Raw genomic sequence first — 27,627 nt, 5'->3', positions numbered from 1 at the left:
AATAAAACAAATATGTAGTGTCATCCTTTTTTAAAAAAGAGTAGGGGAGAGGTAGCATGCTGAACTTGTAGAAAGTTTGTGAGTGTATATGTGTTCAGTTTGGTATTCATGGTTTTGTGGCAAGTTTTATTTTCCATGAAGTAATAATCAGCTTTTTCTTAAATAGGTTTTAACTGCTAGTGAAAAGACGAATGTAGACAACTTGTTTCAGAAAGATTCACTTGTTCGACAAAGCCAGGTATGACAAAGTTTTTAAGATGAGAGTGGAAATAGATCAGTCGACACTTAAATGTTTATAACACTAATGCTCTGTGCACTTTATTAAGCTGATTCTAATACCCGCTTCTTTATATTCACTGAAGTGTTTTCTTTGTATACATAAAAATAATACTTTTTAGTTTCTAAAGATTAGAAGTGTGTTTCAGGCTAGCCTGGAGAGGATGGAAGGCTGAGAGCTGTTCCCATGTGGAGCATCTGTTACTGTTGATGGTGATTAATAGACTATTAAGTAGCACTGTAATAACTGCAGTGTCTAGTGAGAAATATAGATCAAGTGCCCCAACAACCTTCGTATTTGATACATAAAATGAACGTGGAATAGTCTCCAGGATGCGTATGCCTTTGGTTACCGTGTAGGTTAACGAGTAGACCCAAACGTGAGAGGAAGGCAGTTAAAATATTATTTTTTACATGTTTGTTTAAAAAATGCCATTTAATTTTATTCCAGCTCGTGGTAGATTGGCTAGAGAGTATTGCCAAGGATGAAATTGGGGACTTCTCCGATAATATTGAGTTTTATGCAAAATCTGTATATTGGTGAGTTCCGACTTTCTTTGATTGTATACATGCTCCCATCAAAAGTAAGATTCAGAGGCACAGACACAGAATCACTCTTAAGAAGCAAGTTTTTAAAAGTTGTTCAGTTCATTCACTTTTCTTTAAATTCTTAGATGTAAAAATGGAGATTTCCTACTCACCCACTGAAATATGTCTTCCCAAAGTCAGATACTGCTTTTAGGAGGTGAGGATAAAAGGAAAACCATCAAAGCAATTTAATCTTAACCTGGATGCAGATTTGATTTTTCGTAATAAGGCACAATAACAAATGGTTATCTGCTGATCAGCCTGTTATTTATGCTGGATAGAACTGTTCTTATTGTGTGTTTCTCAGGTGGTCACTTCTTTGTCTGGCATTAATTTTTGCCTGTTTAAGTTCTTGCCGTCACTTTCTGTCACTGGTGCTTCACCAGAAGCCATTATTGTCATCTTTATTATCAATGATGGGTTTTGCAGCAGAAAAGACCAAAGCCTACCTTTGATTCTTGATGCCTAGAATAAACCTGGTCTTGATGGCCAGTGAATACAGGCTTTTGGAATTATGTGTTGATCCTAAGTTGAATTTCTGTCCTAGACTGACTTTATAGAGAATGCTAATGGGAAATTTTGCACATGCAGAAATCAATTCATAGTTGAGTACATGAATGACTGAAATAATGGATGCTGTTAAAAGAAATCAAAGCTGTGTGAATTGAGTCTAGTACTTGTTGTGAAATGTTGCATTTTCACAACAGTAACACAGTCCATGGAGAAACCAACAAACCAAGTGTGTCTCTTCTGTAACCATATTCCATGTAACCAAAAATATCTTTCAATATTTGTGTCTTATTAAAAGTTGCTTGCTAAAAAGACATTTTTCTCAAAAACATTTCACTGCTTTCAGGGAGAACACACTACATATCCTGAAGCAGCGACAGCTGAGTACGTACATTGGAAGTTCTCGAGCTCTAGTAACAGAGTTGGTAAGTATTACTTAAAAAGAAAATTTGGTTTCAAAATGGATTAGAGAGAGCATATATGCTATTTTCACAGCCTTCCCCCAATTTTTACATAGTTGTACTATCCAAAAGAAGTTGTACTATCTAAATATTGCAAAACAGTGAAGTTGGAGAAGATGAAAATTAGTACAGAAATCGTGAGGCAGGGCAACTCTGGAGTTCCTTTTGGGATATGTGAACTTCTGTTTTCTTTCAGCAGTCACTTCCACACCCCCCATCACAAGTACATGTGGTCTATTTGGTGAAGTAAATGGCTTTATTAGTACTTCTTATGTCTGAAACAAACTCATGTCCCTAACCAGAAAAGCTTATAAGACTGTTAGGAAGCCCTTGCAGATGAGGGTGTGCTGTCTTTATACAGTAACTGGTACAATGAAACCATGTCCTGATGGCATTCCGTGAGAGCTCTATAGTAAGAGCTAATAGGAGGGAAGTCAAGGAAAAAAAGGACTGTAGTAGAAGGAGGTAACGAACTGTCTCAGTGACAGTGAAGCGGTCACAGAAGATTAATTCAGCTGGGGAGTGATGTGAGGTATTGATGGGCTTGAGAAAATCTGTTTGGATTAAATAGAAGCAAGTACGGCCGTTGTGAAAAGCCTGCTTGGTTAGAAGGTGGAGGAGGAGAAACAGTTTGATAGGAAGAGAGGCAGAAGGGGAAAGGACGTTTGAGGGTGAGAACAGCTGGAAGATGGGAAGTTCAGGGCAAGGTGGTGAAGTAAATAAAGAAACTGCAATGGTTTGTTCTAATAGGAACAGTGACAGAAGAGGAATAAAAGAAATGAGAGAGGAAAGACAGGAAAGTACCATGCTAGTTATTACATGAGTTGTGCAGATTGCTGTGCCAGCATGAAAAATGACTACAAATTATAAAACAGGTCAGGAAATCATCAGAAGAGGCATATAGGCATTGTGTGGATGGATGGTGACTTTTCTTCTTTCAGGATCCAGATGCTCCTATAAGGCAAAAACTGCCACTTGATGATTTGGACCAAGAAGATGATGCGAGGTTATTGAAATATCTCTTCACTCTCATCAGAGCAGGAATGACAGATGAGGTAAGCTGCAGAAAGCTGTACTATCTTCTGGCTGAACTAGTGTAACTTACTTTAAATCTTATAATTAAAGCTAATGAAAAGCTGTGTACTGAAATGTCTGTTTAGATTTGGCTTGTGGTGATTTAATTTTCAATTTACTATCGATACTGATTGTGATAGACTGCTAAATTAGTATTTTAATAAAATCTTGCATGCAGTTAAGTAATTTTGGGTGTGTAGAGTAGATGTTACGGAAAAATGTTCTATCTCTTTTTTTTTTTGTTATTTGACAGTATTTTTTTACTGTAGTGGCTTGATACTAAATACTGCCAAAGACAGATTTGTTTGAGAACTTCCCAATCACATCTCTAATAATCAGCGGATTATCATACAGGCTTCCTTCTAGATATATCAGAGTGGAACACGCTTGCAATTTTAACTAGAAAGGGAGGTTTGATGTGTGCTTTTTGTAGAAATAGCATTAAACTAAGCGAACTTCACTTGCTCTGCTTCTCTAACTTTTCCTTGGGTATGTGATCTAAGTGGAACTGAGGGCTATTTTGATCACCTTATCGTACAAACAACTGCAGTGGCATGTTTGGAGGTGCGTCCCAGGACAGAACTGGGAACCAGTGCATGATCTCCATAGGCTAGTACTGCTGTAAGAAGAAATGTAGTTATTTACAATCATTACTCTTATTAATTAAAATAAATTTTCTTTCTTGCTTTCTACTTTTTGTTTTCTTACCCTTATTGTTTGGCAGGGTCTTCAGCAGTGAAAATTCAGACTTAGATATCTGAGTATCCTAGAAAGCACATGATTATCTTCCATTAGCTCTTTCACTATAAATCTGGTTGTTCCCCCACCTTAGAGAATACATGATGTGTATACTTAGCATTAATCCTTAGCTGAGTAACATGCAGGAAATTTTTGGTCCTAAAGCTGTTCTGAGTAACTATTCCCAATTGTGAAGTGGCTTACTTAATTAATCATGTAAATACTTGTATTGTGGTGTTGTGTAAAGGCCTCAGCTGGAAACTGATTCCCTTGTACTAGGCTCTATGTATATATAATGACATTGGAGTAATGGGGGGGGTGGGGGGGTGTCGGGACTTGAGATACTTGTGCCCAAGACCTTAGACTTAGAAATATGGTTACTTGCTAATATTTTGCTCCACTGTGGTGTACATCTATTCATTTTCTGAGAGTATGGCACATGAGCATGTTGCTGCAGGGCAACATGGATGTAAATTTGCAGCATCAGTTGTTCTGAAGTCACTGCTATGATGTCCCTGTTGTCTGATAAGCATCAGTGGGTTGTTCACTATGGAAAGAGTAAGTTAAAATACTTTTACTCTGAATTAAGAATAAACCTCTGTTCACTTACCATACAATAGGTAATACACAGCAGGTAAGCTAGAACAACTTGCTTGTCTGTTCTTTAAATTTACTGTTTGTCACCATTCCCAAAATAGCTGAATGCCTACAGCCTTCCATTGTGAAAATAAGAGAATTTGGCTAAACAAACCAAGACTGTATATTGCTATTTTTCTCACTTTTTGTACTGTTTTGTCTGTCCTGGAACAGTACTGGTCACACTAATTAGATAATCTTTAGCTGTCTTTTATTTTTTTCCCCCACAGGGGTGCAGGATTGGAAGACTTGTAGGCAAGCTTTTTTTGTACAGTTTCTGTTCTACTTTCCATGCTGTTCAAAACAGCTTTGAATTAAACCTGTTTGTGCTAGTGCATGGGCTAGTGAGTGTCATGATGGGAAAGGTGGGATTGCTATTTTTAGAAGTGCATGAGGGGTTTGGAAAGTTCAAAAAGCTGATGACTGCGTGAAGAGGTAGATTATCCATCTAAGCAACAGGACAACACCTTAAACTAAGCTTATCAGAAGGATGCATAACAGCTGTTTAAGCTAGTAAAGAGGAGACTGTACCATATTTCTCATATTGGTATAAATACTGACTGAAAAGCTAAAATGTGGAGTGAAAAAAACACTGATGACATTTTATTTACTTTGAAATCTTTTAGTTGTTTGAATTTAAGGTTCTTTGTGCTTATTTTTTGCATAGTAGAATCTCTACACAAAGTAATTGTTTTAATAAAGTTCAATTTTTAAAAGGAGAAACTGGTGGTTTTCCTACCGTGAAGTCTGTTGCTGAGAAAATCCATTATTTTTCAGGCACAGCGCTTGTGCAAACGATGTGGTCAGGCCTGGAGAGCTGCAACTTTGGAAGGATGGAAATTGTATCATGATCCTAACATAAATGGAGGTATCTACTCCAAAGTGCGTTTGAGGCAGATGTAAAAACAGGGCAGAGGGCTTTCCCGTAATACCTGTCTGTGGCAAAGAGAAATAACTCTTTTAATCTTAAGAGCCTTTTTTGTATCTAAAGTATTTGGCTGTGTCTGTTGAACATGTAAAAACTAATATGAAATTATTTTAGTTAGATATGAGTTCACTGAATCCACTTAAAATGCTGAAGTCACTTTCTTTTTGAAAATCAAGCGTAACCATCAGGAAATAGATGTCTCAGAGTTCCAGATGGATCTTCTCCACCTCCATATAATATTTCAATCTGTATTTTCTCAACATCTGACTTGTGCCACCTAGCAAACATTTTCTGCTTACAGACTCAAAGTTGGACTCTACATCCAGCTTCAGAAAGGCATAGCAGGACTAGAGCTCAGCAAATGTAAATGCAGGGAAAAGAGATGCTTTTGAAATGTGTGAAAATTGTTAGATTACATTTCTCCTTGGTCCTGGGGTTTCTTTCACATGGTCCTGTTTATAACACAGTACCTTTCTTGTCTTTATGCTCAAGGGCATTGCAGGATTTAGCAAAGAATTTAAGAGCATGTCAAAGTGTTGTGCATAGCTGGGCTTGGAAGGTGTAATGCTTTCTTACGTTTCAAATACTGATAGCCTGTTACTTTTATCTGCGTGCTTCACCAGTGTCCTACCCTTGTTGTGAGTGTACCTACGTAGACTGCTGTTATGTGTGTTTTAATTCCATGAGGCACGCCCTCATGCAGATGCATGCAGAACAGCAGCACTGAAGCAGTGACAGTTTTAGAAGTTTGTATTCCTTAAGAGATAAAATTCCTTGTCTCCTTAACTTGGTGTTTTCCAAATGTAAACACTGTAGATATGTTATGGTTGAACACATTTTCTTCAAAGCTAGGTAGCAGCTAAGCTTTCAAAATATTGTAACTTTAAGGTGTGCATGTACTAAACTTCCCAGAAAACCCACTTTACAATCCAGTCAAAAGCATCAAAATGCTTTGGGAAGAGTTCCAAAGGGGTTGAAATTGGGTTAATAACAGAAAATAGGCTTTACCTTGTTACTGTTTTCTCTTTTTTTTTAATAGCATTTTTTTCCTCCTTTTTTTTGTGGGTTTTTCTGGGTTTTGTTTTTGTTTTTTGTTTTTTTAATTATACTTTGCATGTAGGAAAAGAGCTGGAGCCTGTTCAAGGGAATCCATACAGGTGCATTTGGAAAATAAGTTGTTGGCGTATGGCTGAAGAGGTAAGATAATGCTGATTTGCTTGACATTAATATATAAATTTGAACCTTCATGATTTTGAGTAAACCTACCCCCTCTGTTTTCGCTGCTTATGGGATTTATAAGTAGTGTTTCTAAGAGGACTTCTGAAATAACATATTTATGTCTTGTAGTGAGATATCTACCTAAATCAGGACCAATTTTTGAGGATTAGGAAATGTCTGACCTTTTTTTTATTTGGTTGAAAGTGAAACTGCTGACACTAACTTTGACTTTTATCTTGACTTATTTTAATGGGAAAGGAAAAACATTGCTTTCTTTCCAGATCAATATAAATTTTTCAGATACCACTGAAGGGGAAGTCACTTGCTATTCTTATTTTGACTCATGGTATGTCCTGTGATTTGCAGCTTTTCTTGGAAGCTGCTAGATGGAACATTTTATAATGGATTAATCTGAAATGAAATGCAAAGTGACTAGAAAACTTACATGCTTTGTAATTAAAAGTTGTATTTTTTTTTACTTGTTTATTTTAGGAGCAGTTTAATAGATATGAGAGAGCGATCTATGCAGCACTGAGTGGAAACCTCAAACAGGTATGTCAAGCCTCTTAGTTAAGTGGTGTTTGGTAGTTGTGTGTTTTCTTTCTCTTGTGACAGTGGTATCATCAGAAATAACTGCAATTACTGGTTGTTGTCCTTTTTAAGATCTAGTGAACAGAACAATAGCAAGCACTGCTGCTTTAGTAGACATGTTCTTTGCGGGACTGATGTACCTTAATTGAATGTACAATAGGCTTTTCTTAGTATTATTCCTGCAGACTTTCAGTACAAACAGTTCTAGTGATTTTTAGTTCTTTTCTAGTTTAGTATTATTTAAGATGTTATATAGTTGCTTTTCTGCTCACGCACAGTGTTCTTACAGATGAGTTGGTGTATCCAAAGATTATTCTCTACCAAAATTTAGTAGGTTTTATACTCTGTACGATGCTCACTTTTTTATTTTTTTATCTTGAAGTAGTTCCCTCTTTTTATTAGTCTTAATCCTCCAGATGTTTTTGTGCTCTCCCACTCCTAACTAGTGATTTTTTTTTCTTTTTTATTTTTAAGAACAATGAGGAGCATTGCAGACTATCATAAAATTTTCCTTGCTGTTATAGTAATCAGTGGTAAGCTCCTACTTGAGGAACTTGATTTCCCAGCCCTCCTGTACCTCCCAATCTTGGTACGATGTAGGAGAAATAAACATAATTCAGAAAATAAGAGGGGAAATAGGGAAAGTTTTCAGGTTTTATTCATTGAAATTTAAAATTAGTTCTTTTACAGGAGAAAAGGCATTGTAAAATGATACAAACTTACAGAAGATACCTTCATGTGACAGAGCAGAGACTTTTAGTGAATTTAAATTTCAGTAATTTCAGTAAGATTCAGTAATTTAAAAATTACTGTAAGAGAGAAGTGTTTCATGAAACAGTGTTTTCTCTGGAACTTGTCCCAGGGTTTCACTTCTGAAAAAACCTAGCAAAATCCAGAGAACTGGATATGAATTTCTTTACGTCACCACAGCAGCAGTACTCATTCCTACCCTTCACTGCTCACTGCTGACCTGTGACTTGTGCAACCATGACATAAACCAGTAAGGCGAAGGGATCCTGCTGAAAAATGACTGGGCAGGAAAGTGAATAGTCTTCATCTGCATTAGTTTTCTGAGGTGGTACACAAGAGAGGGAACAGTGTCAGAGTGATGCTGCCTCTGGAAGGAGGATGGGACGATTTCTATTGACTGCCTTTGATATAAAATAGTCAAGGACCTAGTGCATTATTCAGTGAAAGGATTTTTTGTATCCTGCTTTGATGAAGGAAAGGCTGCTGTTCAGGATGGTTGTTAGTCTGCTTGGGTGCCTGGAAATCTGATCCTAAATTACAGTTGCTCAGTTCGGATTCCGATAGTTCTCAATCTCTTTGCTCTGTTTTTTTACTGTGTAGCTTCTTCCAGTTTGCGATACCTGGGAAGATACTGTTTGGGCATATTTCAGGGTCATGGTGGACACTCTTGTCGAGCAGGAAATACGAGCCTCGGTAATAACTGTAGAGGAGAAGGAAGAGCTTCCTAGAGATTATTTACAAACAAAGTAAGTTTTAAGTAAAATTATGCTTCTACGCTCAACAGAGGATCCTGCATGACCTGTTTGGAATGTAATGTTTCTTGCCTTTTCTCTCCTACTTTGAAGCTGGACTTCAGAAAAAGTTTTTGAAGAACTTCAAGCAACAGACAAAAAGGTACGTATTAATTACAGTGTTTTTCCTCACTGTTTACCATTTTCAACTACTCGCTAGCTTTTGCTTTTACTACACTATTTAAGGAAATACTCAGATATGCACAGTGACCTCTGTAACATGTAATTTCTCAATTCAAATAGATTTTTCTATATGCTACCACCTTTTAATGATGGAAAAGAGACAGGTTTTTTCTTGCCCCCTATCTGCCAAACTTGCTGGGTGTGCTAAAGAAATAGCTGACTGTCAAGTCTTGTCAGAGTTACAAAGCAGACAGAGCAAATCACCTATTCAGCACTTTGAGAAAATGTGCAAAGATTGATTATATGCCATTTTATTTACAAGAGGTTTAAGTTTTCTTTATAGGGGTTTTGTGTGCATATTTCAAAACAGGACTTTCAAAATTTAAAAGCGTGTTTGCTCAAACAGACTGTGTTGCTTTTGCTTTAAACACTCGGGGTACTTACTTTGTTTAAGATGGAATATATAACTTATATGTTGATTTTCTTTATTAAGATTAAATGTTGAAGATTAAATTCAAACTACACTTACTTTTATTTGATGTAATAGATATATAGCGTTTATCATATTGCTAAGACAATGTCGTGTTGAAAGGCAGTTTAGTTTGATGCCGTCAGCCACAGATACACCCAGCTGCCTTTGCCCTTCTAGTACAATCCTCACCATATAGCAACTTTACAGGTGCACTTGAATTGTATTTCATGCATTAATTCCTCTACCCCCCAAAAAAACCCCACGCTCTCTTCCTCCTCAAGTTTAAGTTTCACATGCCTTTTCTTTAAGGATTTATACACATTGTTGCTTCTTTGTGACTTTGTAGAATCTGTTCTCTGTAACATTGTTATTTATTCTCCTCTTCAGAGCAAAAGCCCTTAGTTCTTGGATCTCTTCCATGAAAGTATCAACTGCACAGATCTATATTCTGGTTCTTTCTTTCAGTTTGTCAATATTCTTGTAACTTGACATTGAGACAGCAAGTGCCTTTTCTCGTGCTCTTGATGCAGAATACCCTTTGAAACAGGAAAGCTTTTTTCCCTAAGGAACCTGTGCTTTATTTATAAGTTTGCTTTCTTTATACATTGTGCTATAAGATTTTATTCAAAGTTTGAACTTTCTTTTTGTTTCCCCAGAGGGTTATAGAGGAGAATCAGGAGCACTATCATGTGATTCAAAAATTCATTATACTGGGAGATGTGGATGGTGAGCTTTTCTCTAAGTGATTTTTAAATGTCAATTGACTACATTATATCTAGTGACCTTTCCAGAAACTTGTATGTGAATGGATTTTAGAAGTGCACAGTAGGCAAACTCCGCCTAAAAGCCGAGCTGCTGCTTTAATCAAGAACAGTAGCCACTTTCTGCAGTTTGACATACAAGGTAGTTTTCAAAGAAGTCATGAAATCATGTAAATGTGTCAGAATATATGTGAGACTATTGCTATAACTTTTTCTGAGAAATTACAAGATACATACAGCAGATATTTAAGCCAAACAGCTAAATCTTTCCAAAACTGCTGCTGTTCTGTGTTGTTGGGCTTTTGAGACTAAACTTCGTTTGTTGAATAAATGCATAATTTTGAAATATTTCTTAGGTGTTTTTTCCCTGTGGTGTCGCTAATACTGTCATTTCCTTGGTGGCTATAGGTTTGATGGAAGAATTCAGCAGATGGCTTTCCAAAGACAGAAGTGTGCTCCCAGGACACCTCCTTCGTTTCATGACACATCTTATTCTCTTTTTCCGCACTTTGGGTCTGCAGACTAAGGTAAGTTCACTTGTGTTTGATTTGTTGTCATGGCAATAGCTAGTCTTTGAAGTAGAAATTATTGTGTGTAAATAGATAAACTACATACAATTATGGTAAAGCACTTCCAGGCTGATGAGGAGCTGCCTGCTTAAAAAGTGTATTTGTTGATCTTGGAGCCTAAATACAACAGTCAAAATTAGATAATAGCACCTTCCTCCCCTCCAGTTCAGCTTGAAAATTTTTTATTTTAAAGATGATGGTTTCTAGTCATAAGCCCTTTATGGAAAAGGACCTGACTCAAACTTCAATGTTAGGATTTTTTGTGGCAGTGAAGATGCTTTCAGTATAGCCTGATCACATACACAGTCCTCAGAATTGTACCTATTGCTGTAAACTCATAAATGTTTTTGCTTGAGGTAATTGGTACTAGCTGAAACTTTCATATTTTCCCCCAAATATATACTAAATACCTACTAACTATGTAGCTTATTTATGCTAAATATGCAGTTGGGTCACATAGTTGCAATTACTCCTTTCTGAGGCAATCGCAAGTGATTAGAAGCTCTCGTTTTCTATTTTAAAATTCAGAAGCGCGTATGTGTGAAGTTTCTGAATGTAAGCTAAAGACAAATGCGCGTTTTCATTAGACAATTTAAATACAGCTCTGAGTTCCTGTGGTTTTTCATGCCTCTAATCATTGCTTCATTCCCTTCTTGAAATCTATTTTGAGATCAGTTAACATTTAGCAAGAGGAACTTGTGTGTGCATACATACACCTTTTTTAGCCAGACTCAAAATTTGATAGAGTAGGTCTTTAAGCTAAGCCATGGTAGAACTAGTCATTAGCATGTGTTTAACAGAGGGGGCAAAAAAGGTGCAATTTCCTACAGAAATTCCATTGTGGGATTGTGAGTAACTCTTGATTACTGCCTCTACAATTTTGGAGTAGTTGAGTTTGCTGGAATATTAATCAACCCTCAGCAGACCTCAGGAGGAAGAGGCAGTTGTGCAAGCTTTTATGATGTTCCTTATGTGATGTTTGAGTACATTTCATTTAGGTATGTGCTTAGATGAAGATCTCTAATTTCATTCACACATAAGAATAAAATGATAGTTCTTCACAGTAACAAATACTTCAGTCTTAGCTAAAGCAGTCTCAGGTGCTCAGACTATACTTTGGTTGTTTAGTATAGGCTGTTACAGGTGAGCCAGGTGATATCTATACCCTGTACATAGGAACATTAGAATTTTCTGTAACAGAACAGTGCATGTAGCACGCTACCATAGTCATCTGTTTGCCTGATATTGTATTTATTAATTAAAAAAAATGGTAAAATTGAAAGATTTGAAAAACAATTCTAAAAGTAACTTTCCAGTTAAACAAAGAACTATATTATCCAGTTGCTGAAAAAGAAAATCCTTGGAACACTAAATCTTTGAATCAGAAGACATTTTTTTAATCACTCTTTGAGAGAAACAATTCTTCCAGCTGAGCCTGTTTGCATGTATAGGTTACTGAAGCAGGGATAATCAAATAACCTTGTGTCTGGTAATAGTGGTAGCCTGTAAAGTATCTTCTTTTTTTTTTTTTTGGCCGCACTACATAACTTAAAATCAAATTTGTATTTGTTTGCAATAAGGAGGAAGTTTCTGTCGAAGTCCTAAAGACCTACATTCAGGTAAGCTTTCAAAAATGTCGTTTGCTTTCTCTGATGTAATTTAGACGTAAAGGAGGAAGAAAATGAGACTTAAGGTTACAGGATGGAGAAAGCTATGACACAGTTAATGCTCTCTTCTCAAGAGGTACATGGAAGTTTGCCTAATATGCAGAGTTTCTGTCAGCAGTGCTTAATTAAGAGGCAGTTTTATTGATCCTTGTTTAGAAGCTGAGAAGTGGAGTCTTCCTATATCAGAACAAAATAATGAGAAATTTGTTACACATTTATGTTTTTACATAAAACATGTGTTTACACAGAGGAGTATAGTATGTTTTTCTAAATATTTGCTTCTTAATCTGCAGCGGATGATATCTGAGAAACACACAGATTTAATAGCGTTTTATGTCAGCCACTTGCCCCCAGAGCTAGCTGTTGCTCAGTACGCTTTATTTCTTGAAGATGTTACTGAAAGTGATCAACGCCACCACTGCCTTGAATTAGCAAAAGATGCAGGTGAGAGATGCTGATATTTGAATTATCATTGTGTGTCCTGGGTTATTTTGTCTTTCAGTAGTTTTTAATGCAAGACATAGCTATGAAGATGATATTGTTTACTTCCTGTGTCTCTTCATTTTTCACTAAATAAAATTAATTTGCTGATCACTTCTTCAAGTAGGTATATTGTGGTTTTTAACTAACCTGGAATTGCAGTTCTTTTTCTGAGTTAAACTAAATATCACTTTTGCTTCTGGATTATGTCCAAACACAGCAGGAAGTAAATGCCAGCTGCCTGTCTCAAATATATGTTCTGAAGCGTCACATGATGGTGGTATTTCAGAAAACTAATTATAAAAATACATACCTGTTTGTGGATTTAGGAAGGTTATGAGTATGTTAAGTTTTGTGTCCTATTTATAGTGCTCTTTCTGAGCTGTGTTGAGTTGCTTGCATTAATTGCAAGCTTCCTTCCAGGCCTATACATCAAACTAAAAGGGACTGCAGTGAAGCAGCACACTGTCCATTGTTCAGCAATGCCTCTGTACCACTCAGAATTCACAAAGAAGTAGATCTACTGCAGAATAATTTTTTTTAGTCACTTTGTTTTGAAAACTTGGCTAAAATTTTGAAAATAAAACATCCTGCTTCAGCATCTGCAAAAGAACTATTCTGAGCTTTTCCTGGTACGTTCCTGTCAAATCATAGTCGTGCCATCAGAATTGTAGGAATCAGTGGTCTTAGCAAATATATCTGTATGCTGGTGCCCAGCACAGACTGAAAAACTTACTAGTTTTCTTATTCTTTTTTCCATGTTTGATGTTCTCTGTTATCTCAAATACCGTTCTTCTAAAACACCTACAATAAATTATGTCTCTCAAAAGCTTGTAATTTAGTCTGACAATGGGAATGTGAACAGACTGGTAAGAATCACTGATGGTAAGGAATAAGATCAACAACTGGAGTCTGAAATTCATTTTGTGGCAAGTTTGAATTCTTGAGCACTGTTACATGGTTCTCTCTTAACCTAGGTCTGGATGTTGCAACCATAACAAAAACCGTCGTTGAAAACATCCGCAAGAAGGATGCTGGTGAATTCAGTCACCATGACCATATGTTAGATACAGGCACAACGGAGGTGAGTATACTTTGTAAGGCAGATACTCCAGTTTGCAATCAACTGTGGAGTCTTTTACCATGTATGATCCATATTTCTCTTTCAACGGTGGTGGAAATTGCCTTGAAAAAGCCTGTGAGGGCAATGCACTTCCCATGTGATCAAGTGAGGAGTTGAATTGCATGAATTCCTAACTTCTGTTTCTACATCTCCTTGATCTTCTGTGCTGTGGTATATGTGGCTCAGCAGCGTGTCCTCATACAAACAAGAAGTGAAGATAAAGCCCATGAAATGACTGCAACAAAATAGATTGTAGCTGAGACTAGGATATTATTGTAGCTTCTAAGAATTATGAGGATTAAAACTTTGGATCTCAGATATACCTTGCTGCATGTTCAAGTGTCATATGCTGAATACGGCAGACATTGCCTTTACTGACAGTTTCCTTGTCATCACTGTTCAGTGTTAGTTGGATCCAGGTCAGTACTTTAGTGACAGTGAGGTTAGGAGCTTGCATGCAAAGTACTGTTTAGAAAGCAACTGATAGTCCACAAACTTAAGGCAATTTTTTTGCTCTTCAGTGCATTTTAAACTTTCTAAGCCAAATAGGTAGTTTATCTAACACAAGAGTTGGGAAACTGTGGTTGCAGGCTGCTGGCACCCCTGAAGATGCTCCATAAACCATGTTTGTACAGTATATTCATATTAAAGTTTGAGGAAGATGCATTGTAATCCATAGACATTTTTGAGAGCTGATGCTCATCCATTGGTCTGAATGTCTTGGAAATATTTAGAAGTGGATTTTTGAATGATTCCGGATTGCAGAGATTGTTTTCTAAGCTTTTGATACTAAAGTTGTGAGTAAAGCGATCCTTGTTGGTACATCATAATGCTATCCAAAGATCTCTAGAAACTCGTGTGTTTCATTGACCAGATTTAATGTGTCTAACATCAGCTGTATGCTTGAAATGTTAGTGAATCTATATGTTGGTTTTTACAGGCGGATCGGCTGAAAATAGATGTAATTGACTGGCTCGTGTTTGATCCTGCACAGAGGGCAGAAGCACTTAAGCAAAGCAATGCAATCATGAGGAAGTTCCTGGGTACTAAACTTTACAAATATTGTAGACTTTTTAAATGTTGGGTTTGTTCTCATTGGCTCTTGGCACTCCATTTGCTGTAACTTTGAATCTAGTCTATTAAAAAGCACGGGCTTGTCAGTTTGTAAAAACAAAGTATGGAAATGGCAAAGCTGTTGATACTCAGTTCATGTTCTCCTAGCATCCAAGAAACATGAAGCTGCGAAAGATGTGTTTGTGAAGATTCCCCAAGACTCCATAGCAGAAATATATAACCAATGGGAAGAACATGGAATGGATACTCCACTTCCAGCTGAAGATGACAATGCTATAAGGGAACATTTATGTATTCGGGCGTATTTGGTGAGTTTCACAAATGCTGTATTCGAAGTTATTACTTGGAAATAATGGCGGCTTTGTCTTGGTGGTGAAACTTTTAAGCTTTGTCCATTTGATTTAATTTCTGATTGCTGGATGCACTATAGCTGAGAGTTTACAAAATAGTGAGGTTCTTTTTACACTTAGAAGTAACTTTTGGCTTTTGTGCATTTCATGATATTCTTGTAATTATATAAATGAGTCAAAAATGTCAAAACACTGTTTCCAATGCAATGCAGGAAGCCCACGAAACCTTCAATGAGTGGTTTAAACACATGAACTCGGCTCCACAGGAGCCTTCTTTGTTACCACAAGCAACTTTCACTGAAAAAGTGGCCCACGAACATAAAGAAAAGAAGTATGAGGTAGGTAAGGGTTCAGGTTGTTATTTACTACGAACATTTATGTTCTTTCTTAGGAGGCAAGTCTTAGTTTAATGAAACAGAGTAGAAGACTGCTAATTCATATTACTTGGGAACTCTATTATAAATTATTCTATTTTTGTGTTGAAAAGAGGGAGTATGAGAGAGAATAGTAATGCCACTGCCCAATAAATTCTCATGCTTTTCTCTTATGACTCACCTTTACGTATAGTGTTGTATAATGAAATAGTAAATATTCATTATAATGTGTTGATTGTCAGTGTTATTAAAAAAATCTGAGTACTTGATTTTGCTATTAGCCCTGGCAATGGAGGGTGACGGCTGTCTTGTGTTCTCGCATTTGTCACGTTTTCTTCTCTAAAAGACGCAGCAGTTCTGTTGGTTTTGCCGAAGGTTCTTTTCACATGTCTAGCCAGTCTGAATACACCGTACTCAGTTTATACGAGTGTTTGTTATATAAGCATGGCAGAGTAAGTTGTTTAAAATTATCTTCCTCTAGTGGCTTCGACAACTTCTGAAGAACCTGCCTGACTCTCTGGACAGGGAATTAAGCAAGGATGGAAATAGCTGTTAGCAGCAGGCTTTTAGGCTTTGGCAGTTGGCTGAAGATTCTGATTTTAATTAGAACTGTGCTGGCTGTTGCATGCTAGGTGAAGTGTCTGTGTTAAAATAGCCTTGGAAATTATCCTGTTCTGCTGCAGTTTATTTTTTGTTTCTTTGCCAGATGGACTATAGTATTTGGAAAGGCCTCTTGGATGCTCTTACAGCTGATGTGAAAGAGAAAATGTACAATGTGTTGCTGTTTGTGGATGGAGGATGGATGGTTGATGTCAGAGAGGTAAAATGAATTTTTGTGTCGTGGCGTGGACCACAAAGCGCAGATTGTACCCCGTTGTACCTTTGTCATCTTTAGTATGATGTGCTTCTGTTTACTCTGTTACAATTCGCTCTGGCCTTGCTGTGACCAGTTACAGATTGCTTCAGTTACTGTACAGATGGGATCTGGCAGTCCAGTCTAGGCTGGTTAGTCTGTTGTTTTGCCTCTGATGCTACTAATTAAGTGGTTATGCCGAGTTGCCTTTTAAAGGTAGATGTTCATAATACTGATCTATTATTTCGCTATGCTAAGGATGCCGAGGATGACCCTGAACGAACACACCAGATGATTTTGCTGCGAAAGCTGTGCCTGCCAATGATGTGCTTTTTACTGCACACGGTGTTACATAGTACTGGACAGTATCAGGAGTGCCTGCGGCTGGCTGACACGGTCGCGTCTGAGCGACACAAGCTTTATACAGTGAGTGAGCGAGAGCTTCAGACAGCTGAGCTTCCAATTAAACGTTCTGTGGGTTGGCTGTGGAGAAAGCTTCTATCTTGAGAGGAAGATGCCATATGTTCCTTAACATCATAACTTTCTTCATCTCTTCCCATTCAGTGCGGTAGTAAAGGCTTTCCTTGTATGCTAACTTAAGGAAACAAAGAATTAACTTGGAAACGCTGAAGATGATGCTGATGTTTTGACAAGCAGGTCTTCTGAGTAGTGCAGTTGCTGATTTTTGGGTGGGGTCTATTGAATTTTAATAAGTTGAACTGTAGAACTGGAATTGATTTTTTAAATTGTTATTACATTTTGGAACATTGTATAAGCAGGTTTTGTTTTGGAGCACTTGGTTTACCTCACCTTCTCTCCTTCCAAAAGCCTGAAAAACAACCCAAAAAAACTTTATCACTAAAAAAAAAAACCAAAAAACAAACCACCAACCAAAAAAAACATAAACCACAACACTCCCTCCCCCCAGAAAAAACAGGGATTAGAAATCTGTAAATAAACATCAAGGCTAAGAAAAATACTGTGATGCATTCGCTTGGATTGGCTTAAGATCTCTGTCAGCAGTAATAGGAAAATTAAACTTGGCTGTTTACCAATAATCTTTGGAGTAGTTATGAAAGCAAGCTACCTTGAGACTACCTTCAGGTTTGGGATACTGCTGCTAGCTTCCAGTCCCTGACTAAATGCTGTTCTGAAATGTCTGATGTTCACACTGTCTTAAATAGAAAGAAAAAAAAAGTTACTAACTTGACTAACCGCCGTTTACTTTTATATCAGTGCTAGTCATTGCAAATAAATGTCACTTCATTATGTGTTTTTTTTTATTCTTAGGTATTTTCAAAAGAAGAACTCCGAAAGCTTCTACAGAAGCTGAGGGAATCTTCTCTGATGCTTCTGGACCAGGATCTTGATCCTTTGGGATATGAAATTCAGTCATAGGATTTCATGTAGATACTTGCAAGAACTTCTGAACGTGGACATTCTGGTTAGAAAAAAAGAACAAAACGATGACTCGGATGAACTGTTCTGATCTTTGGGGCAAAAAACCTAACCCTCAGATTTCAATTTCAACTTGGAAAATCCTGACCAACTTCAGAGAGGGTATTTGTTGTACAAGTTTTTTTTCATAATGGGGTGTTTTTTTCTAATAAAAGTGCTTCACAAATAGAAAATGTTTGTTCATTCTTATCTGCAATGTCATTATATAAATACTGTGATTGTGTGAATCTCCTCAATCTCTTTGCTGTATGTAAACATGACTCGGCAGGAGAAAAACGCGCAAGGGTACGGCGGAGCGGAGAGCAAGACTGCAGGGGGCTGCCTGTGGGAAGCGGGGGAGAAGGAAGCAGAGGCGGGGGGCTGGAGGAAAGGAACATCCCCGGGAGAGAGAAAGGGCCGGGCCAGCCCCAGCCCCTCGGAAGGGCTGCGCTGTCGAGTTTAAAACGTAACCCTGAACCGGAGGAAAGGCGATCATCCCTCGCCGCCCCCAAGTTCGAGAGCCTCCAGCTTATGCACAGACCGTTCCAGCTGTAAAGGCGCGTTTCGCTGCCTCTCCCTCGACCGGAGGGCGCAGCGGACAGAGCCGCAGAGCGGCTGGGCGAGGGCTCCGGCCCCGTCACCGGCCCGGTGCCACGCCGGTGGGTGCCGATGTGTTTGCGTGGGGGGGGACAGGGATACCCGGCCCGGCTGCGGGGAGAGGCTAGGGCGGGAGGCGGGGGGTGCCTGCGTGGGTGTGCCCGGGGAGCGGCCCCGCGCCTGTGCGTGGCCGCCCTCAGGGCCGCGCCCGTGCGGGGATCCGTGCGGGGGAACCGGCTACGGCTCCTCGGTGGCTGCCGAGGGCGGGCGGGGCCGCCCGGCGCCGCAGCTCCGCCCGGTGCCGGGGCCCACCGGAAGGCGGCAGCCCACGTGTCCCGGCGGGGGCGGCGGCAGCGGCCCGGCCGGTGCGGTGGCGGCCGGCGGGCTGCCTCAGCCGGTGCTGCCCGGCCCTCAGCCGGTGCTGCCCGGCCCCCCCTCCCCTCCGCGGGACGCCATGGGCTGGCTGCCGGCGCAGGGTCGGCTGGCGGCGGGGCTGCTGGTGAACCTGGCCGCCTCCATCTGCATCGTCTTCCTGAACAAGTGGCTGTACGTGCGGCTGGGCTTCCCCAACCTCAGCCTCACCCTGGTGCACTTCGCCATCACCTGGCTCGGCCTCTACCTCTGCCAGGCGCTCGGCGCCTTCTCCCCGAAGAGCCTGCAGCCCTCCCAGGTGCTGCCCTTGGCCCTCAGCTTCTGCGGCTTCGTCGTCTTCACCAACCTCTCCCTGCAGAGCAACACCATCGGTACCTACCAGCTGGCGAAGGCCATGACCACGCCGGTCATCGTGGTTATCCAGACTTTGGCTTACGGGAAGACCTTCCCGCTCCGTATCAAGCTTACCCTGGTGAGGAGCCGGCGGGGCTGAGCGGGAAGGGGCGGCCCGCGCGCGTCGCCTCAGGCCCGGACGGGAAGGGGGGGGGTGGGCGCGTCCCCCCCCCGCGCCCCCCCCCCCCCCCCCCCCCCCTTCCCGCCCGGGCCTGAGGCGACACCGAGAGCAGCTCCCCGGTCTAAAACCCCCTCTCTCCACCTCCACAGATCCCCATCACGCTGGGCGTCTTCCTCAATTCCTACTACGACGTGAAGTTCAGCGCCCTCGGGATAGCGTTCGCCACCATGGGCGTCCTGGTGACCTCCCTCTACCAAGTGGTGGGTAATGGCGGGGGGGGGCGGGGGGCGGGGGTTTGGTCTTCGAGCTGCTGTCCCTCGGTTAGATCAGCTTTGAGCGGCAGCCTGCTGCCTGCCAGGAACCCCTCCCTCATTTACTGTTCAGAAAAAAACCAACAAATTGTGATAATCCACCACAGCCCTTGGTAAATTGTTTAAGGAATTGGTCGCCCTTGCTGCTAAGAAATCGGGGTGTCGCCTTTCGCGTGGTGGTCAGCGTGTTTTCAAGGGGTGACGGTCTTTTCCCCTTTAAAACTGTGCTTTATTCTAGAGAGCAGGGATTTTCCCTTTGCTGAAGCAAGCGCCTTGTATTTGAGCTTTACCCTAGAAAGGACGCTTTTCCAGACCTTCAGGTAATCCCGTGGTCTGTTCTTCAGCCGTTTACATTTTTATCAGCATCCTTCTTCACTTTCAGCTCCGCGCAGTCAGAGCTGTTTCTGTCAAGGGTGCTCTAACGCCAAATACAGGCACGGTATAACCTTTCTGGCCGATTATGGTTCAATAAATAGATGCAGCCAAGGACTGCCTCAGCCCTTTCCACTGTGATATTGCACTGAGAGCTCATGATCAGCTCGTTACTGGCCATGCTTGTAAAAGCCTCCCAAATTAAAATCCACTGTCATGTTGATGTGATAGTTATCATCAATTTAAATGTGAATTTGTTTGTGAAATACATCCTGTGCCTCCAAAAGAAGCTGGGCTTTTTGACCTGTAGTGTGCAAGATAATGAATAAGGGTCGCTTGTCCTCTTTTGGGGCAGGAGAAGAGAGAGATGCTGCGTAATAGCTTTAGGTGATGGTGTGTGTAGTGAAGAAATGATAGTACCTGAGTGAAATTATTCTGTAACTTTTAAAAAAACTTAGCAAGTTTATATGCTGGAATCTGTGTTACCAATTAATGTGATTTATGAAGTACTGAAGTAAATGTCGTTCTTTCCCACGGTATAAAGATTCATCTTCTTGCTTGTAACGTCTATCTTCATAACTGTAGATAACTAATGTTGTCTCTTGCAGCATGCTACATGGAAAATCCAAATTACAGTCAATTATAGTCAATATTGAAATGAAATCCAGTAAATTTGGAATAAACCGGCAAAAGTAAGCCAAATGTTTACTGGTTTTCTTAATTTGTGTGTGGATGAAAATGAGAAGAAAGGAGCAAAAGCAGATCTCTGCTTAGGCAAAGGTGCTCAGCTCCATCATAGACAGGACCTGGAATTTGTCTTGAGAATAAAAGGGAGCTGGTGTTTTCTTCCCAGCTGTGCTACTTTTTTGTTCTTCCTGAAGTAGAATACTTTACCCCCAGGCTATGGGAAAAGGAAGGATAAGGCACTTAGGGGTTTTTCACTGCACCTGTATGTGATTTTCTCCTCACAGTGGCTTGTGTGCTCGCAAGAGACAAACACATGGGCATCCAGTTAGGCAAAAGTAGAATATTATGCTCAACAATCTGTTTAGGTAGTATTGTCCCCATGAGACTCCCTCTGTGTTAGTAGTCAGTTTGCTTTTGCTCAAGTTTTCAATTTATGGCTTTTTTTTCCTCATGTTTAACAGCTTTCTCTTTTGGTTTTAGTGGGTAGGAGCTAAGCAGCATGAGTTGCAGGTAAACTCTATGCAGTTGCTGTACTATCAGGCACCAATGTCCTTGGCTATGTTGTTGTTCATCATACCCTTCTTTGAGCCAGTCTTTGGAGAAGGGGGAATATTCGGGCCTTGGACGCTTTCTGCTGTGGTAAGACTTTTATTGACTCTATTTGAATAGTTAAATTTGATAGTAAGATCTGTTTCTTTGTGAAACAGATTTTTGTACAGTCATGATTGTGATGAGATGAGAGGGGCATGTGCAAGAGGAAAAAAAAAAACCCTTGTTATGTCTGCCCCACTTCCTCCTAGAGGAGCCTGTCTGTCAATTGATTTACCTCCTTATTTTTGTTTCTGTTTAGAGGGCATCTGAACAACAGGGAAATCTGACAAAATCCAGAGGCTTCCCCTAGTGTATTAAATTTAAAATATGTAAGTGCCCTAGTTCCTAGCTCTTACTGTCCACTCAGAAAAGAGATAAGCATGCTCACTTTTGATGCTCTCAGCTCTTCTGTGGAAGGATGCCAACGTCAGTCATTCCCTAGAACTGATAGTTTATTTTCACCATGAAGGCTATAATTTCTCTCTTTATCCTGCTTTCCGAAAAAGAGCCAGTGGCATATTCTTACCACCACTGATCGTGCCACTCAGTGATGGGTCATTTCTCGTGGCACTGGGGTTGATGCATGGGATAGCCAGTATTTGCAATAATTAAATTGGACGTTTTTCCAAAATAGTTTTTCTATGTGACCATAAAGAAGACTTTGTATCAAAGGTAAAGAACACAACTTCTGCATGTATGACTAGCCAGATTTTCCAAATCACTCTTAAATGTTCACTGAGAGTAAAGGAGAAAAGGCTTGTGCTAATATCAGTTTATATTTATGGAAATCATACCCTGAGCTACTTATACACATCACCCATGTCTGTACTGATTTGAAGCTGTTTCTGTTTTTGTTCCCCTTATGTTTTTCTTGCCTGATACTTTGCATTTGAAAGTAAAGGAAACTAACTAAATGATCTGAAATATATCTACAAATAGCCAAAAGTGTGTCGGATTACTGACTGTGTCCATTAATCCACAGATAATGGTACTGCTGTCTGGAATAATAGCCTTTATGGTAAACTTGTCCATTTACTGGATCATTGGAAATACATCACCTGTCACGTATCCTTTGTAACGTTAGTTGTTTCTCCTGTTTCCAGATGAATTATGGTAGCATTCATTGGGGCTGATTTACTGTGGGAAAATTGTTTGGTAACCTGCCTGCGTTATCTTAAATGATGAAGCTGGAAAAGCATGTTCGTGTTTTAGTGCATTTCGTTTCTTTGTTCGGGGTTGGTGTAGATAATGGCGGTTAACTTACTGACATGACCTTCATACCTACAAGGAGTATTTACCCAGACTTGGACTGCTTTGAGGAAGTGTTGGCATGTCAGTTAGTCTGCAGCATGCGATGGGTGAAGGGCTTCAGGTGAAGGTTAGTTCTCATAGCTGCAGAGATGCAGGAAGGTTGCAGGAGTTGAAGCCAATGTGACATACCATTGTGCGCACTGGATGTAATTAATGACGTTCCCAAGTGTTTCTGTTTACAAATAACGATACCGATGTTTGCTGTTATCCTTAACAGATACCTAGGTATAACATGTTTGGACATTTCAAGTTCTGCATCACCCTCCTGGGAGGGTGCCTCTTATTTAAGGATCCCCTGTCTGTTAATCAAGGCCTTGGGATTCTGTGCACATTGTTGGGCATTTTAGCTTACACCCACTTCAAGCTTAGCGAGCAGGAAAGCAGTAAAAGTAAATTGGTTCAGCGTCCATAAAGCAAGGGTTTCTGGAGATTAATAATATCATGAAGCAAGACAAGTATTTAAATATGCATTGATTCTAGAATGCACAAAATTGCCTCGGTCATTTAGATCTGTGGTTTTAGTTTAACCTCCAGTATCGTTATTCTGTAACTAAACTGAATAAACTGAATTATGTAAAATGCTGGGATTTTGCCATCTCAGTCCATCCTATCATTTTTGTTAAATTTAAACAGTAACTTAAAAGAGAAAAAGGCACACTGCAAATTGCTGTGGAAATTGTACTGAAGTAATTATATTTTTTGCATACCAAATGAGATCATGATGGCTATAGTTATAATGCAGAGTGAAAGAAAAGGAAGCTTGTCTTTGTGATCATGCCAGTGTTACTGTTGTGAAGAAACCTGGAGGCACTTTTATGCAGGTGTTATGGTATGTAATGATCCTTTTTCTCTGGTCAACGACAAAGAGGAAAAACATACTTTGTTCAGTGGTTTGAATAAGGGCTGCCACGCTCAGTCCTATTTCTCGTATGCTTTCCTGTGTATGTTTTGCTTCAACACATTGATAAGTTTTGGCTGAAGAAAGCAGATAAAATTACAAGTGGAGAGAGACTAGAAGACACTGGAAAACTTGAAGCCACAGGCCAAGCTGTAGAAAAGTAGGAAATCGGATCTAAACAGTTAATCTTAATTTTTTCTTTTGGTACATCAGGACATTAGTGAAGTAATTCATGTTTTAGAAAATTCTGTTACTGCTTTGTAATGTTCTCTATGCCAAAACCAAGGCTTTACATGAGATATCATAAGTGCTTGTGAGCCTAATAAAATCTCTGATCTTGTGGTAGTAGCCAAATATTTTTCAGCCCATGCACACAGACCCCCATAGTAAAAAGATTCTTGGAGAAATCTTCGAAAGGGTCACCATCTGTAATGGATGTGAAGGCTGCCCAGTTCTCACTCCTGCCTTCAGCCCCACCTCCCTCGCGCCCGCGCCTTTCCCCGAGAGCTGAGTCACGTTCAGTGGGATCTGCAGATTTGTCCCCTGTTGTTTCAGAGGGAAGGCCCAGGGGCTGTCTGGGCAGGGCTGGGTCGGCAGCCGTTCCTCAACAGACAGTCTCTGGAAACTTGTCAAAGCGACTGAAGAGTGTGAGGTGGGACCTGCTTCTGCTCTAATTCAGGAACGCTTTAAAAAATATTTTATGCCAGTATCAAGCACTGATTTTGACAATGTGGAAGGAAGGAGAAGTCGAGTACTGTTCTATTTTAAAAAAATAACTGCTTTCAGTGAATCTGGTGAGAACATATGTTTGCTAGATTTGCAGGGTTAGAATTTATCTGCAGTATCTTCATCCTTACATTTTGCGGTTTGTTTTATCTTAATCTACCTCTAGCAGATTTAAAGAGGGGAATTACGTGAACAAAACCAGGTACCTAAGTTTTACAACCACCGACAGAAATGATGCTTAGTTCCTCTAAGCTTTTTTTTACAATAGAGGTAACAAGACTTTGTTTAAGAAACAGTGCAGATCTTCTCAAGCTTGTAAATTTTTTATTCTGTTACAGAGTTCTTGATTTAAGAAAAAGTTATTTCTCTGTGTAACCTAAGTTTACACCATAATACTCTATATAATTTCAGACTTAGGAATATATGGTAAATAATTTTACATCTTTACCAGCTGTGTCTTAGACATTGTACTGGTCCGAGGATAATTTTTTGTATACATTTTTATAAATCTATAATTAGTTTAAAAATACAGCCTGGACTACTGGATGCATATCTTTCAGTACATACACTAAGAAAGCCATTTGCATTAATTTGTGCTGTGCACAAGTTCTTCTAGAATGTAGATAGACCGCAAAGACTCTTACAGTTAGAAAACAACTCAATTTGAAGTGTGTATTACAACAATATTTGGAATGAGGCTGATGTAAATATAAAGTGGTAGAATGAACAAAACAACCATGTCTGAAAATACAGAAGACTCCGTAAGGAGAGGAGCAGATCTGCAAGAGAAAGTTAACGGTATGATGTGAAACAGTGCGTTATAAATACAGTCTGTTGCTGGAATGTGTAAGTCGTGGAGGTCACTTGGGTGACATGTTTTTTTCGTATGTTCAAGAGCTCTTCTTTGAGACTTACCTGTTGTATCTAACAAATAAAGTATCTTGAACTTTGTCATATGGTTCAAAATATTAAATCCAGGAGGCTTGTGTAATTGTGGGATAACTAGATCTTTGTATGTATTGTTTCTTTGAGTACCATGTGTAGGGTGGGAATAAATTTTTAAGCACTTGACTGGTATCTGGTTATTGCAGGGGAGAACAGTTGTTCTTGCATCTTCTGCTTGAATCGTGTACGCTTTGGGGGCTTGGGTGTGTGTAAGACAAAATGATGCCACTTGGATTTCTGCCCATATAAATATTTTAAGTGGTTTGCATGCTTTGGGGCCGAACTCTTGACACAAATGAGGGAGGCTGCATGCCTCCCCTCCCCTGGGCAAATACAGGGGGACCCACACGTGTGTATGAGCACGCTTGCCCACTGACAAGCTGCTTGTGGGCTTTCCTTCACCGTTGCTTTCCCCAGCGTTAAGTCCTTGCAGATGCTCCAGTCTCTGCACAGTCTCCATTTCCTTGTATGCCCTGCACAAAGGTCCCCAGTGCCAAGGTTCTGTGGTCTCGCTGTTCCCCTGAGCTAAGGCTGTGCGTGCTTCGCTTGCGCTCAGACCTCTTCCGCACCCCTTAGCAGAGCAGTCAGGATGCTCTCCCAGTGGTACTGGGGAGGAGGGCGGGAGCAAAACGGAGTTAGCCATCAGGATGCAAGAGTGGGGTAACTGGCACCAGCCAACTCCTTCCTTCACAGGCAAGTGTATGTCGAGTAATATGTTAGGGGGACTGAATCTTTCTTCAGGAGGTTGTAAAACAACAAAGAGAAGGAAGGGGTAAGAGAGACTTTCGGTTGGGATGGTTTTACTGCAAGCACTGTGATAGCTTGGCTGGCCAAATTTTTAATCCTTGAGGTAAAAGTGGAGTCGTATAAAAATTGCTGATACTTACCTGGTGGGAAACTTGCTTATTCTAGTTTTTACTACATCACTTTAATATGTTTTCTTGCTAATTGTATGTATTTCAATTAGTTTTGGCTTTCTTGAAAGAGAAATCGGAGGCTTGGCTTCTTGAACAATATGTAGTCATCAGCCTGTATGTGCCGTTGCAATTGGAGCCGTACTGTGCAAACCCCGGTGTTCACTTTCCGCTTTTGTTTTTCCATCATATTCTACACACGACTAAACCATGGGAGTAAGAAGGACCTTGGTCCTTTTCTGCCATCAGGTGCTTTGCTGCTTATATTAGCATTCCTTACTTTATAAAGCTTCCATTACTGTAGTTCCAGTGGAAAAGCTAGCGTAGATACCAGGGTGGCATTTAAAAATTAGAGCAGATCCAGATGATTCTGATTAAAATATGAGTGCTGGTGATAAGTTACCTTTGCTAGCCTTGTCCCTGAAAACACTTTAGAACATAGCCAAGGTTTTCTCATCTTCCTCCAAGGAACAGGAAGTATGCCTTCACTTACAACTACCCTGCTCAAAGCTTTGTGTTAGCTTTAACTTTGGTAACTCAGCTCTTGTTTGGCAGATTTTGCATCTGATTTTGTACAACTTGCGAAGTTCTTGCAGGCTGTGTGCCAGAGGAGTTTTCCTGCGGGTGGGTGAACAGCTGCTCTCAGGCTGAAGAAGAGCGGTTTGCTGCTGTTACGTGTATGAAAAGAGGTTTGTCTTGCAGGAAATCTACCTTCAAGACAGAGCTGCAATTCAGCAGGATTGTATCCTCTCTCTGTCCCACTTCATGAAATGAATGCCCAGTGATGGCCTGGGGCTAAAGCAACATTAAAGCCTTGTTTGGGCTACCCATAATTTTTATTAAACTTTTTAAAAATATTAGTGGTAGTCACTGCTGGTAAAGTATTAAGATAAAAATCTCATTTTTATAATGTCTTGCCTAATAGGAGCTTCAGAAGAGTGTTTTATAACATTTTGGAGTACAGCTAATGTCTAACCCGCGTCTAGTTTGTCACATCTTCTGCAGTATCTATCAGAAGGCAACGATGGATTTCGTAATTGGCTGTGTATATATATATTTATACAGTTGGGCTGCTGAGAAGGGGCTTGCTCTTGAGCAATACTGTGCTACTGAACACTGATGTACTGTTAATGTATTTAGCAGTGATTTAGAGACATCCAGCCTGAAATTCGGCAGCATGCTTAGGAAGGGAAAAAGAAGACTCACTCTAATAGGTGAGAGAGCTTTTTATCTTCCTGCTTTTAACAAGAAACCTGAGGCTTGCAGTTTAAGGGAGTTCAGAGAGCAGGCCTCACTCTCCCTCAAATCACCTTTCGTAATCTTTTCTCCCAAGATGTCTGTTATGCTCCCAGTTACATAGTTGGTGTCTTACCTGGATCTTAAAAGAACAGAGTTTGGATTGCAGACTTGCAGGTGATTGCTTGTGTTACAGGTTTTTACCTCTTAAAATTTTACATCAGCCATTCACAACCCAACTCCCCGTTTTAATTCCTTCGAAAAGAAAGGAATGTAGAATAAATGAAAGGTAGACTGGATATATAGTGA

At 40.0% G+C, this 27,627-nt stretch overlaps 2 protein-coding genes across 2 annotated transcripts in view; both read left to right on the top strand.

Annotated features, from left to right (window-relative positions):
• The window catches only part of NUP107 (nucleoporin 107), a 31,501-nt gene extending 13,474 nt beyond the window's left edge, over window positions 1–18,027 (top strand). Inside the window, exons 9-28 of the mRNA XM_075428613.1 lie at window positions 167–238; window positions 728–816; window positions 1,721–1,799; window positions 2,777–2,890; window positions 5,061–5,151; window positions 6,332–6,408; window positions 6,922–6,981; window positions 8,371–8,516; window positions 8,616–8,664; window positions 9,813–9,882; window positions 10,326–10,444; window positions 12,067–12,105; window positions 12,447–12,597; window positions 13,611–13,717; window positions 14,697–14,799; window positions 14,978–15,138; window positions 15,393–15,518; window positions 16,261–16,374; window positions 16,666–16,833; window positions 17,698–18,027. Of these exons, the coding sequence (XP_075284728.1) occupies window positions 167–238; window positions 728–816; window positions 1,721–1,799; window positions 2,777–2,890; window positions 5,061–5,151; window positions 6,332–6,408; window positions 6,922–6,981; window positions 8,371–8,516; window positions 8,616–8,664; window positions 9,813–9,882; window positions 10,326–10,444; window positions 12,067–12,105; window positions 12,447–12,597; window positions 13,611–13,717; window positions 14,697–14,799; window positions 14,978–15,138; window positions 15,393–15,518; window positions 16,261–16,374; window positions 16,666–16,833; window positions 17,698–17,805 (2,043 nt within the window). The 3' untranslated portion in view covers window positions 17,806–18,027. The remainder of the gene's footprint in view (window positions 1–166; window positions 239–727; window positions 817–1,720; window positions 1,800–2,776; window positions 2,891–5,060; window positions 5,152–6,331; window positions 6,409–6,921; window positions 6,982–8,370; window positions 8,517–8,615; window positions 8,665–9,812; window positions 9,883–10,325; window positions 10,445–12,066; window positions 12,106–12,446; window positions 12,598–13,610; window positions 13,718–14,696; window positions 14,800–14,977; window positions 15,139–15,392; window positions 15,519–16,260; window positions 16,375–16,665; window positions 16,834–17,697) is intronic.
• Window positions 18,028–18,807: 780 nt separating this feature from the next.
• SLC35E3 (solute carrier family 35 member E3) lies at window positions 18,808–25,294 on the top strand. The gene is made up of 5 exons (XM_075429005.1): window positions 18,808–19,285; window positions 19,477–19,587; window positions 21,178–21,336; window positions 22,271–22,353; window positions 22,825–25,294. The coding sequence occupies exons 1-5, from the start codon at window positions 18,896–18,898 to the stop codon at window positions 23,009–23,011; spliced, it is 930 nt and encodes a 309-aa protein (XP_075285120.1). The 5' UTR covers window positions 18,808–18,895; the 3' UTR covers window positions 23,012–25,294.
• Window positions 25,295–27,627: the final 2,333 nt, after the last annotated feature.

The sequence above is a fragment of the Opisthocomus hoazin genome, chromosome 8 (genome assembly GCF_030867145.1).
Source record: "Opisthocomus hoazin isolate bOpiHoa1 chromosome 8, bOpiHoa1.hap1, whole genome shotgun sequence".
Lineage (NCBI taxonomy): Eukaryota > Metazoa > Chordata > Aves > Opisthocomiformes > Opisthocomidae > Opisthocomus > Opisthocomus hoazin.
This window is presented reverse-complemented; position numbering and strand designations above follow the sequence as displayed.